This window comes from Cuculus canorus, chromosome 24 (assembly GCF_017976375.1).
Source record: "Cuculus canorus isolate bCucCan1 chromosome 24, bCucCan1.pri, whole genome shotgun sequence".
Classification (NCBI taxonomy): Eukaryota; Metazoa; Chordata; class Aves; order Cuculiformes; family Cuculidae; genus Cuculus; species Cuculus canorus.
In genome coordinates, this window is record NC_071424.1 from 390,339 (window position 1) to 403,716 (window position 13,378).

General features: G+C 57.9%; 1 protein-coding gene and 2 non-coding genes across 4 annotated transcripts in view; 1 reads left to right on the top strand and 2 right to left on the bottom strand.

Annotated features, from left to right (window-relative positions):
• Nucleotides 1-9,884, bottom strand: part of PIK3C2B (phosphatidylinositol-4-phosphate 3-kinase catalytic subunit type 2 beta) — a 27,979-nt gene extending 18,095 nt beyond the window's left edge. The window contains exons 1-2 of one of the 2 annotated variants that reach the window (XM_054087780.1): nucleotides 7,044-7,061; nucleotides 801-1,766 (exon numbers count right to left, since the gene is read on the bottom strand). In XM_054087780.1, the coding sequence (XP_053943755.1) occupies nucleotides 801-1,694 (894 nt within the window). In that variant the 5' untranslated portion in view covers nucleotides 1,695-1,766; nucleotides 7,044-7,061. Of the gene's footprint in view, nucleotides 1-800; nucleotides 1,767-7,043; nucleotides 7,062-9,734 lie in introns of those variants that run through there. The other variant, XM_054087779.1, reaches the window with a different exon arrangement.
• A 2,348-nt stretch (nucleotides 9,885-12,232) lies between these two features.
• On the top strand, nucleotides 12,233-12,305 carry TRNAK-UUU (transfer RNA lysine (anticodon UUU)). Its single transcript has one exon. It is a non-coding gene; the product is annotated as a tRNA-Lys (tRNA).
• Nucleotides 12,306-12,660: 355 nt separating this feature from the next.
• TRNAK-UUU (transfer RNA lysine (anticodon UUU)) lies at nucleotides 12,661-12,733 on the bottom strand. Its single transcript has one exon. It is a non-coding gene; the product is annotated as a tRNA-Lys (tRNA).
• Nucleotides 12,734-13,378: the final 645 nt, after the last annotated feature.

Genomic DNA, 13,378 nt, shown 5'->3' on the forward strand with positions numbered 1-13,378 from the left:
CCTGCGTGTTGGCCACTGGAGACTTGGGCTTGCATCGGCAGCTCCAAGGCGCTCATGTGCCGTGCCAGCCGCAGTGCTGGGCACTGCCTGTGCTCTCCTGCGGGTACCAGGCTTTGGCCGCAGGATCTGGGCAGTGTCTGGGGTCCAGCAGTGTCTGAGCATGAGGATGTGGAGAGAAGGCAACGCTTGGATGGCAGTGCACGGAGCATCCTGCAGCACATGGAGCATCCCGCAGTACACAGAGCATCCAGCACAGAACATCTTACATAGAGCATCCTGCAGTGCATGAAGCATCCTACATAGAGCATCCTGCAGTGCACGGAGCATCCCACATAGAGCATCCCACAGCACAGGGAGCATTCTGCAGCACATGAAGCACCCCACATAGAGCACCCTGCAGCACATGGAGCATCCCACATAGAGCATCCCACAGCACATGGAGCATCCTGCCTGTTCAGCGACAGCGAGATGACGACTGAGTGGAACTTGTCCTTTTGCTCGGCTTGCCAGCCATGGCTCACCCACACTGGAGGGTTTTGGCTGTGGCTATGTGATCCCACACCCCTTGGGGAGCTACAGAATCTAGAAAAGCTTTATCAAGCCCCAGGGATGATGTCTCAGTATGCAAATGCCTCCAATCATGATGCACAAACAAGACTCTGAGGAGCCCCAGCAGTGGGACAAATAGAACCAACCCAGAGCAAAGAAAACACAGCAAAGTCACTGGGTTCCCAGCTTTCCCCACCACCTTGGCTCCATCCCAGCCCCACTTCCAAGGCAGGAAGAGAAAAGCCTCTTACCGGATCGATGGAGATCCTGTGGTTCTTGTTCGGTGCCAGATTCTTCCGGTTGCTGAAGCGGGAGACGTATGTCCGCGGGGGGACCTGCGGGGGCATGGTCTTGCTCCGTGCCACCGGCTTGCCGCTTGATTCCTTCTCAAAGATGCTCCTGCCCTCCTTCCAGCCACGAGCAGCTTCTCGCAGCACCTCCGACTCGTAGGTGGACTTCAGGTTGAGGCAGGTGATGGCGTCATTGATGCCACTGTAGTCGGCGATGCCATAAGGGTCCTCCTCAGAGATGCGGCGGCTGAGCAGCTTGCCATGAGCCCGCTCGTGGGCTGCTGAGAACATGTTGATGTCCCTGGGCTGGGGTCTTTTGGAAGATGGTGGAGAACCCTTCCCTGAGCGCTGGCTCCCCTCGGGGGAGCTCCAGAGGGGGAGCCGGGGGGGCAGAGGGGGTGGGGAGAGCTTTTTTGGGGAGTTGCCCCCGCCATCGTGGGGTGAGGTGCCATTGAGTGGCTCCCTGAGGAAGTCCCCTCCCGACCCCTCAAAGATGTACAAGTAGTCTCCAGCCAGGGGTCCCTTCAGCCAGGGCTGGGGGTCTGGGCCGGGGCCGGAGGGGTGTCCGGGCACAGGGGGACCCTCGGGTGCCACCGGGACATTATAGCTGAGCGTTGGGTCGGATCCTGAGAGGCCACGTGCTGCTTTGATGCTGTCACAACCGTTCCTCTCAGCTGGATCATCCCAGGAGATGAGGGGCTGATCTTCCTGCTGCTTGGTGCGGTTCTCCTCCTTGTCCTGCCGCAGGCGGGACAGTGCATCGTATTCCATCTGCAGTGCCTCCGCCAGCGCCAGCTCTTTCCGGCTGATGCCCAAGGTCTTCCAGCGCTCCCCATCGCCACGCGTGCCGGACATCTCTCCGGGGACCAGGACCTCTTCTTCCTGGGCTCCAGGGTCAGGAGAAAGGCATGCTGCACCACCGGCCACCTGGGTGGAGGAGAAGGGCACGGGTTAATAGCTGGGCAGGCTATAAAAACGAAGGTAAGGATGAGGATGGTGGTACAGCCCTTCCTTTCTGCAATGGAAAAAAGAAAATGCTCAGGGTTAAATAAAGATTTTTGCTGTTGCCCACCCCCGCCAGGACCCTGTGGCCACCAGGCAGGCAGGCAGGGCTGGTGGCCTCACAGCAGCTGCTAGAGCTGTTGCCGGAGCCAGACGTATTTTCCCGAGGACAAAATAAGATGCAGAGTGGGGAGGGCAGTGGGGCCAGCGTCTGCAGCTGGGGCTGACTCAACCTGCAGCTCTGAGCTGCCTTTCCCATCTTGAGAATATTGCAGTTTCAAGAAAAAGACAGGGTCTGTCAGCAAAACTAGGGCTATTTGAAGCAGAAAGAAAATCATGAGAAGGGTAAGGAATGGACAAGACAGGGTGCTGCCCCCCTTGCCCTCACTATGTCCTTGGGGAAAGGGGATACTTGGTTTCACAGAATCCTAGAATTTGGGTTGGAAGGGACCTTAGAACCCACCCAGTTCCATCCCCTGCCATGGGCAGGGACACCTCCCACTGGATCAGGGGGCTCCAAGCCCCATCCAACCTGGCCTTGAACACCTCCACAGCCACCACTGCTCTGGGCAACCTGAGAAGTTTGCAGCATCTTGGGCAGCCAGGCATCAGCCCCCTATGGCTGTCCCAGCAGCACACTGCTCTCTCCCCATCTGAGGACCACAGCATCACAACCCCGAACCCCATTTCAGCAGAGGACACTGTGCATGGCATGGGACAGCCGGGAGCACCCACTGCTCAGTGGTTCCCTTTGCTGTTCCCTAGCACCGAGCAGCCTAGGCTGCTGCAGGGAACAAGAAACAGAGTATGACAAGGGGGACCTTGGCATCATGCTCTGCTTTAGAGCAGCCTCAGCCCCCTCAAACGGACACGTGGGTCCCTCTGAGCCTCTCCATGCCGCACAGCCTCCAAACCCAGCTACTCTGCAGTCCTGAGCTGCGCGAGCAGAGAGGAGAAACAGCCGGACTGGAAACCACTCCCTGACCCTCAATCAAAACCCGTGGAAGGCGGTGATCGTGGGGGGGGGGGTTCAGATTTGCCGTGCTCCGTGGGAAGGATGTTTCACCTCCTCTTCCCTTCCTAGCAAAATAGCTAGCTAAGTGGATGTTAAACAGAAGAATGGAGCGAGCCCAAAGCCCCTGGAGAAGGCCAGCACTTGAAACTTCTAGAGGCAAGAGGCAGCTGAGTATTTTCTGGCTCATGACCCTCAGCACCGGGAGGACACAGGACCTTCACAGCTGCCCAGGGCTCTCCTCTTCCCCACATCACTTCCTCTGCACCATGAAGGACTCCAGCTGATGCTCTGATTTAGGGGAAAGGATGCAACTGCTCCTTCTCAATGACTGCAAGCTTTTCTAGGGGCTCCCTGAGGACCTCCCTTCAGTGCCTGTGGCGGGGGAAGCCTACACTTGCAGAGCAGAAAAGCCCTTAACCTCAAAATGCAGGAGTGGAGAGAGGACTGGCAGACCCCATCGCTGCCTGCTCTGCCCCCAGCCATGAAGGAGCCCATCTGCCACAACATCTGTGCCCCACATCCCACCCCATGGCATGAGGCAACCACCTGCAGCTTGGGCTGTGCTGGTGACCACCCTCCTCTGGCACCCAGCAGAGCATCACCATCATCACCAGGCTGGTCCTTGCTTGCCAGTCACCACCCGTGGCAGCCCTGGACACATCACACCCGCAAGGGGCCCCCTGACCCCAGGCATGCAGGAGCAGATGGCTGCTAAGTATCCTGGCCCAGGCTTTGCCGTCTGATACACATTTAATGCAAGTAAGGACCTCGTCAGATGGGTTTGTCCCCATCACTGGTCTCTTCTCTGCCCCTCCAACACCAGGTGGGTTTGTCCCCACCACCACACTGGTCCCCTCTTAGTCCCCTGGCATGGGGTGACTTTGTCCCCAGCACCAGCACCAGTGCCCTCTCAGCCCCCAGCACCAGGCTGCCCGGGCACCTCACTCAACCAGCTTATTTGTGCTTTCTAACTGGAAAAAAATGGCTTAAAGGGGGGTGGGAATGTTTGAAAATGTTCCCTTCCTCAGTATTTTGGTCCCTGCCAGCAGCCATGGGCTTTTCCTGGAAAAATAGAAATCCCAAGAGCTGGCAGTGCTGGCCTTCTGGAAGCTGAACAGAGAAAAGCAGCATTTAACCCAAAAGCAATAAAATCAAACCCATTTTTTGTGGCTGACAAAGCCACAAACCCATTCTTGTCTCCAAGAGAAGCATCTGCATCTCACAGAGAAATGATCCTGCCTGGTCAAGCTGAGGCTCCCGTGTGTGCTGGTGGGATGCAGCTGGACCCACACCGGAGCAGCGACAGCAAACCTGGTCCTGTCTCCACTGCAATCTGGGACAAGAGCAACCAGGACATCAGGATGGGGAATCAGGCTCAGCCCACGCTTGGCACAGCATCTTAGTGCCAACATCAGCTGGAAAAAAGCCACGCAGGAGGAGGCTGCGGGCAACCTGGGGGATGTCACCTTGGCTGGGGACACCACGAGCATCCCCAAGCAGGCAGCTTAGACCCTTTCCTCCCAGGTCAGTGTGGCAGCTGGAGTGAGGTTATGCAAACCCACACGGAACAGCCCCAAACTCTACCAGTTGTCCTCTGAGTCCCCAGCCAGGGGCAGAGCGATGAGGTCTCCCCTCAGCCTCCTCCTCCCCAGGGAGCTCCCAAGGCAGAAGCCGAATTCCAGAGAAGCAGAGACAAGTAGATTTCTTTTCCTCTTTAAAATACTACTACTAATAACATAGGCGTAATTTTCTGACTTTAAATTTCCTGGCATTTGCCACAGTCACGTCAGCCTCAGGAGACCCATCCAGCTTGGGATCCCACCTTTTGGAGAAATGCTTCACTCTGCTGCAGCACGCAGCGCAGCTGGAGGCACACAGGAGGGAAAACCACTTGGCAACTAGAAACCCTTTGCCCTAAGCCCCAGATGATGGTTCAAAACAATTTTCTTCACAGTTTGCACAAGCACAGCCCTGTAAGGGAGTTTCCAGCCTCGCAAGGAGCCAAGCACAAGCACCACATCCCCTGTATGACCCACCAGCACCTGCTGCTCCTCTCCACGTGGCCACATCAGCAGAGGGAAGGGATGGTTCCCCATTGAAGCGCTTGTCCAGGTGTATGAAGCCAACCTCCTCTTGGGGACAGCCCTCCAGGACATCAGTGCTGAGAACAAAAGGCAGCGAACCATATCCTGGACAGCATCCAAAGAAGTGTGGCCAGCGGGTCGAGGGAGACACTTGTACCATTCTGCTCAGCTCTGGTGAGACCTCACCTGGAATTCCATGCCCAGCTCTGGGGACCTCAGCATAGGAAGGACATGGAGCTGTTAGAACGAGTCCAGAGGAGGCCGCAGAGATGATTTTGGGGCAGGCTGGGGGGAGTTCAGCACCGTCTGCAGCCACCCTGTGCCCACTCCTGTTCTTGGCAGCTGCTCAGCACAGGGAGGGACAGGGGAAGCCGAGCAGAAAGTCATCCTACGCAACGCCACGGAGGAGACGGCCCTGTCTCCTCGTGCCTGGGCATGAGAGCTTGGGGCAAAGCCGCTGTGGCCGGCAGGTCTCGCTGCACATCCCTAGCTCTCTCATCCCTTCCCCCTCGCAGGCAGCTGCGTTGGGCGCAGATAGAAATGTCTGAGGCATCTGGGAAGACATCAAACATCTGAGGTCGAGGAAGCAAAGCAAGCCCTGGAGGGGCACCTCCCCGGGGTGTGGGAGCCGGGGATGGAGGTTATGCCTATCAGGGGAGACAATTCACACCCATTTATAATCCGGCAGAGGGAGGAGCGGCCGTGAGAAGGATAAAGCAGCAGCTTTCACCTCTGGGGCTGCGGGTCCATCCATCCCTCCTGCTCCCGCTGAACAGGGCACTACATTCCCAGCCACCGGAGCAGCCCCTGTACAGCCAGTGATGGCAGAGGCTTCCCTGCTTTGGGGACCCGGCTCCTGACTGCAACCTGGCCGCACAGCACGTCCCAGCCGTGTGCCATCATTCCCTCTGCAAGTCACAGCCCTGGGGTGGTGGTGACGAAGCTCCCCAGGCACACTGGACCCAGGGCCCAGCTTCCAGCAGTGAGGATGCTCCTCCACCTACGAGGCAGAGCCAGCTCCTTGTCCCATTCAGCTCATGGCATGGAAAAGCGGGGCAGCTTCCCAGCCCCCCACCAGCTCCAGCCCCCTCAGAGCAGGCAGGACCCTGCTTCGCCCATTCCAGAAGCAACTCTGATCTCAATTCTCCTGTTCCTCTCCAAAACATAGAATCATAGAATCATCGAGTCCAACCATACCTGTCCACTACTAAATCATCTCCCTAAGCACTCCATCTGCCTGTCTTTTAAACACCTCCACGGATGGGGACTCTGCCACTGCCCTGGGCAGCCTCTGCCAGGGCCCAAGAACCCTTTTAGTGAAGAAATTGTTCCTAACATCCAATCTAATCCTCCCCTGGTGCAGCTTGAGGACATTTCCTCTCATCCTATCACCTCTCACTTGGGAGTAAAAACCAACAACCACCAAACAGGAGACAAAAGGACCTTTAGAGACCTCACGGCCACGGAAATCCCTTTGGGTGGGGGTCAAGGTGGTTTGTTGACAGTGTTTTCCTCCCAGTTTGGAATCAGAGCTCCCAAAAGCAAACCTGGTCTTAAAAATCATTGAAAAATGAAACAGAAACCCAAAGAGTTTCACTCCTGGAGCCACACTCAGCGCTGCCAAAACACCCCAGCAAAGCCAACACTCTGGCAGTGCATGCAGAGAAACCGGATTGATTCTCTCCAAACCGGATCCCAGCAGACAGTTTCAGGCAACCCTATTTGTATTTTCCAGTTTGAACTCCAAAATTCGAGGGGATGAGCTCCCAGTAGCTTTCAGAGGAGGTTTGTATCTGGGTCACCCCACCAGAGCTGTCACCAGCCCATTACCCCAGGGTGGTAGGAAGGACCTGGAGCTCATCCCTGTACCCCAGACTCTGTCTCTGCTTCACTGCCCAGGAGCCGCCCCCACCACGGGCCGGGCATGAAGGACAACGGCTCCTTCCATGGACCCCAAAGCCTCACACTGCCAACTGCAATGTGGAGACCTGCAGGATCCAACCAGTTCATTATCTGGAACAAAATAAAACCAGGCTGCTGCCATCCCACACACATCAAGCTGAGCAAACACCTCAAAAACTGCCAGTACCACTTGCTTCCAACCTGTTGCTTTACAGCACGAGGAGTTTCTTCCTCTTCAAGCTGATATGACTCCTATTAGTAGCAGAGCAAAATCCAGCCTGGTCCAAGCTCTCCAGAGGAGGCAGGATGTGAAGCCGGCCAATGCCAAAGGCTCTTCCATCGTTTTTCTACGTATTTCCACCCCTGGGAGGAAATCCTGCCCCAGGAAGATGGGTTGGGATTGGAACGGGAAAGTCCTGACTCAGGGCAGCCGAAGGAGGGAGCCCGGCAGAGGCATCACCCAGAGCCCTGACTGCAAAGGGGACAACGGAGGAGACAGTGGGGTGGGTCTCCAACGTGGATGGGGGATGCCAGAGCCCCCCTTTGCAGTGAGACGTGACAGCCACACATTTGGCGGCACCAGAGATGCTGAATCTCACCCGACACCTGTGAAGTGACAGGGGCACGGGGAAAAGCGAGGGTGGGACCTTTCCAGAAAGCCACCCACCACTCCATTCTCCCTGGCATTCCCACACACCAGCTGACAGTGGGTCCTAGATGCCCCACGCCTCCTCTCTTCCATGACCCTAGGGCCCACCCGGGGTAGGACTTTCCGGATTACTCAACCCTCGCTGCTCCAGCACCCGCCCCCAGGGCCAGGTTTTCTGGGTGCTGTGTCCCCAGGGGATGCTGGTGATGTGTTATCTCCCCAGCACAGTCTCTCTGGCACCTGGCTCGTATGCAAATCTCAGCTTCGTCTACGGCATGGCTGGCTGCGCGATGGCATGGGTGTATGTGCATCCACCAGCACTGATCCTGCGTGCATGGGGACATAGCGAGGCAAGATGGGCTGGAGCCCTGTACACGATCAGGACAGCTGAGCGATGTAAAGCGTGACTCCTCGGTGTTCCCCACTGCACAGCATCTAAGGGAAGAGTCCAGCCTGCATGGCTGAGCTGGGATGGGCTGACAAACAGCAGTGGTGACGCCCGCCCTGCCCACACTGCCCTTTGCCCCACAGCCCAGCAGCCTGGGTGAGCCCCAAGGGATGGATCCTGCTGCTGTGATTGCAGCTGTAACCGTGCCACACATTCTGCAAGGCTGTTCCCTGGTGCTATGGGGCTCTCCTGGACCCAGATGCTCCCACGGGTGAACGTATGGGGTGCACTAAGGAGGAGCCTGGTCCAGTGGAGGTGTCCACTGCCCATGGCAGGGGTTTGGAACTGGATGGGCTTTGAGATCCCTTCCACCTCAACCCAAACCATTCTATGATTCTATGCAGCAGCCTGGGTGCCCTCCCTGCCCACAGCACCCTGTTGGGGTGCAGACCCAGCCATTTCCAATGGGAACCAACTCCTTCAGCTGGAGGAGTTACATTCTGTGGGAGAGAGCTACAGCCCAAGGACATGCCACAGACACATACAGAGCCCTCAACATGCAGAGAAACACCTTGGGGCAGGGCCATGGACGCTGATGCTGCTACAACCCCAGTGGTCCTTCCCCATGGCTCAGGACCACAAGAATGCCAGCTTTGCCAGTACCAGCCTCGCACACCTCCCCTGCATCCCGGAGTGCCAGCCTGCACTGTCTGTCCATGCATCCTTAGCGTGCATCCAGGCAACGCTTGCACACACACACACACACACACACAGAGAGAACACCTACTTACACTGCAGCATGCAAGGAGAGCTGGCGCCTGGCTGCATGGCTGCTGGGCTGGAAAGGCAGCTTTTTTGGCTCCCAGCAGCGGCGCAGATCCTCTCCTCACCCTTGCTTCACTTGGGATTTCAGAGGGTGCTCCTGGGGCGAGGTGGGGCTGGCGCCTCGCCGGTGCAGTTAGCCCTGGAGAGCCAGGTTGCCCCATTTCCCAGGCAGGTTTTGCTTACCCCACAGCTCCCTGTTACCCTGCCTCTCCCAATTTGGGTGGAAAACATTGATTTTTTTCTTGCTTACACTGGTGCTAGTCCACCTCGGCCCAGATCCTGCAAACAGTTGCATCCATGCTCAGCCTTACCCACACGAAGAGCTGCGGTTAAGTCAATATTTAGGCATAAGAGGTTGCAGATCTCTGGAGTTTACTGCTTAAAACCATGCAGGAGCATTCCTGCAAGTTCAGAATCCAGAGCACGGCCCCGCAGGAGCAGAGGGAGCATCGCAGCTCGCTGCAGCATGCCCAGCATCCTCTCAAGTGGTTTTTGAACCAAAAACTGGACCGTGAGCTCATGCCAGCACCCTGGGTTTGGTGGGACCTTTCCCTGTCCTCATGCCTGTCCCGGAGCGGGGGGGTACTCCGACTGTATGGAAAGGAGAACAGACCCCAGCCCTGCCTCCCCACTTTGCTGATGGGCAACTTCGCTGTTTGACGGGGACGGGTTTCATTGTTCTGCCCATAAAAACAACCCAACTTTCCTTCTCCCTCCCCCTTCTCGGGTGCACCCTAAAGGACCAGATCCCCGCTCTCTGCCCCGGGGAGTGCAGCGCCCGGGACCTCCGCATGCCTAGGGGCTTGGAGGGGATTTAAATCCTGGGAAAACACGGCTGGGATGGATTTGTCTGGAGAAGGGCTCGTAGCATCCCCGCTCTCCCGCATCCCCGCAGGGCTGATAGAGATCGAAATAAGGATTTGTTTGAAGGGGAAAATCGCAGAATGAGCTGTTCACCGGCGGAACCGCCTTGTCCCCCCCCCCCCTCCGGTCCCTCCGAACCCCCCCGTCCCCCGGGGCTCATCCCTACCTGCTCCGCCGGGCTGGGGCCGCGCCGCGGCGGCGGCGGGGAGGGACGGAGGGAGGGAGAGAAGGGAGGGAAGGGAAAGAACGGACGGAGGGAGGGAGCCCGGCGGACAATGGAGGGCAGCAGCGCGGCGCGGGGCCATCTCCCGGCAGCCCGCAGCATTGCACGGTGCCGGGGGACCGCGGCCAGGCGGGGCGGGTCCCCCCGGCTTTCCCCTGCGTGGCCCTAGGATGCTCACAGCATCCCTTACTGAGCCCTCCCGGGATGCTCACTGCACCCACCCCCCACCCCCATCCCGCATGGCCCTCCGTGACCCCCTTTCTTCCCTCTATGTGGCCATAGGATGCTCACAACATCCCCTATTGAGGCCCTCGGGATGCCCTCAAATCCCCCATCGACCTCTGTGACCCTCTTTCTTCCCTCTATGTGGCCTTAGGGTGGTCCCAGCACCCCTACAGAGCCCTTCGGGGTGCCCTCACATCCTCCCATCCCACATCATCCACACCTCACCCCTAGTGTCCCCCTTTGATTCCCCCCCCACGGCCCCAGGATGCTCCCAACTCCCCCCACCGAGATCTTGGGATGACTCCCATCTTCTCTCATCTCACAACACCTTCACCTCAACCCCTGTGTGTCTCCCAGCTTCCCTCTACAGGATGCTCCCAGCTGCCATCACTAAGCCCCCTGAGATGCTCCCTGTGTCCTCCCATCCCACGTTGCCCCCAGTGTCCCCCTTTCTTCCCCCTACCTTGCCCTGAGATGGACCCAGCATCCCCTAATGAGCCCCTTGGTTGGGACGCACCCGCATCACTCCATCCCGCATCACCCTCAGAGCCCACCTTTCTTTCCCCTATGTATCCCCAGGATGCTCTCAACTCCTGCCCCCAGGCCCCTGGGATGCCCCCTGCATCCCCCCATCACACACCACCCTTGCCCCACAGCCGGCAGGACAGTTGGAGGGCAAAGAGCCACTCTTGCTCTGCTGCCCTGGCTCGCACCTCCCCAAAAGGCTCCAATCTCATCTTTGGAGTCCCCATCTGCACCCCTCTCCCACTGTTTCCTACAGAGCTGGTGCCTCCAGATGTGCAGTTGCATTTCTGTAGCTCCTCAGGGAGCTCAGGAGGGTGCTGAGAAACCACACAGCACCCCAACAGGTCCCCAGAGCCCCCCAGTTTGGTGGGGACGCCCTCCTGCCCACAGCAGCTAGGAGAGCAGAGGCAGAAGCTGCCAAAGAAGCCCGTTGTGGGCAGCAGATGTGCTGGAGCCATTGCAGCGGTCACTGTAATTTGTTTTTGCAGGCAGCTGGCCCTGGCAGGCTCTGGCAGACAGGGATAAAATCCATGTCTGAAACCCTAGCGCGGCGCTGGAGAGCCGAGAGCCGCGCTGGGAGGGCTGCGAGGTACAACCCAGCTGACCTCAGTGTCTGTGGTTTGGGTTTAGTGGTGGATTACTCCAGCATCCCTTTTCCCTTGAAGATCACCAGGAGATGGGAGGATGGATGTGGTTGTGGGATTCACCACAGAGTGACTCCTGATGCGGCTGAGCATCTTCGAGTCCCACTTCCCACTAGGCTCTAATGGAAAAATGGCCCAAATCCACACCAGGGCTGCCTGCATAACCCCGTGGGATGAACCCACCCTCCATCAAGAAACGACACCCACAGGGTGAGCTGCAAGCGGAGCCGTGGGTCACCAGGGGAAATTCAACTAATTAAACACCTCCCAGTAGCCACCAGTGGCTGCATCAGAAGAGGGACCAGCAGGACAAGGGAGGGGGTTCTGCCTCTCTCTTCTGCTCTCATGGGACCTCACCTGGAGTCCTGCATTCAGCTCCGGAATCCTCAGCACAGGAAGGGCATGGAGCTGTTGGACCGAGTCCAGAGGAGGCCACAGAGATGATCCGAGGGCTGGAGCATCTTCTGTACGAGGACAGGCTGGGGTGTTTGGGGTTGTGCAGCCTGGAGAAGAGAAGGCTCTGGGGGGACCTTAGAGCAGCTTCCAGGACTGAAAGGGGCTCCAGGAAAGCTGGGGAGGGGCTCTTGATCAGGGAGGGCAGGGATAGGATAAGAGGGAATGGTTTGAAGCTGCAAGAGGGGAGATTGAGACGAGGTCTTAGGAAGAAATGTTTTGCTGTGAGGGTGGGGAGGCCCTGGCCCAGGTTGCCCAGAGCAGTGGGGGCTGCCCCATCCCTGGAGGGGTTCAAGGCCAGGTTGGATGGGGCTTGGATCCCCCTGATGCAGTGGGAGGTGTCCCTGCCCATGGCATGGGGTGGAACTGGCTGGGCTTTGAGGTCCCTTCCAACCTAAACCACTGTATCATTCTCTGATACTTGTGCTGCGGGGCATTATTCCCTGCTGCGCTTTGCCTGACCCGCTTCGAAACACCCAGCTTTTCCTAGCGCTCTCTTCCTGGCTGCACCCCAGCTTGGAAGTAGTCGGTGCACAGATGCAGATGCAGGCAGCATCAGATACATAAGAAAAGAGAGCAACCATACACGTCAGAGCCCGGATAGCTCAGTCGGTAGAGCATCAGACTTTTAATCTGAGGGTCCAGGGTTCAAGTCCCTGTTCGGGCGAAACAATGTTTTGCGTCATTTCATTTTTATTTCTATATTTTCCTTTTCGTTTATTTCCTTTTCCCTCTCCTCTCCCCTCTTTCCCTTTTTTCTCTTCTTCTCGTCTACTCCTCTTCTCTCCTCTCTTTCCCTTTTATTCCCCTTCTTCTTCTCATCTACCCCTCTCTCTTTTATTCCTCTTCTTCTCCTTTCCTTCTCTTTGTTTCCTCTCCCTCTCTTTCTCCTCCCTTCTTCCTTTTCGTTTCTTATTTTTGATGTTATTCTCCTGCGCCGCAAAAAGCCGCTCCCTCTGCGGAAATAGAAAAGACTTTTAGAGAGTGACAGCAGGGGTGTAAAAAAAAAAAAAAAACGGAATCGCCCGAACAGGGACTTGAACCCTGGACCCTCAGATTAAAAGTCTGATGCTCTACCGACTGAGCTATCCGGGCTCTGAAAGCACAAGCCCTGGGTCGCTCTTAGGAACACTGAAGCCGAGAGAGCCGGCAGGGTGATAGACACTGGGAGGGTATGCGGGAGGGCTGGCATCGGCATCCAGAGCGGGTGCAGCCCCCAGCCCGCATCCCCTGGGGGATACCTCAACTCCCCATCCCATCCCCTAGCCCCCGGGATGCCGACCCCGCATCCCCATCCCGCATCCCCCCCTCCGGTACCCCCTGGCTTCTCCGAGACCCTCCCAGTTGCCCTCCCCGGGACATCCCCGCATCGTGCACCGCCCCCCTGGGTTGCTCCCAGCTGCCCTCCCCACCCCGAGCCCCCGGGATGCCTCCCCGCATCCCCCTTCCCGCATGCCCCCCAGTGCCCACTCAAGATGGCCCCGTATGTATCGCCATCGATACCCTCTGGGACGCTCCCAGCTCCCTTCCCGAGCCCCATAGGACGCCCCTACATCCCTGCATCACTCCCAGTGCCCCCTCCGGGCCGCTCCCCTCGTATCCCCCGTCCCGTGGTTCCGGGGTGGGGGGCACACGCCCTGCCTGCTGCGCAGTCCTCCACCACGAAGGGGGAGCTCGCTCTCAATGCGGAGCTGTGGGTCCTCTCTAGGGCCCTCCTAGGGCACTCTCTACATCCGTGCG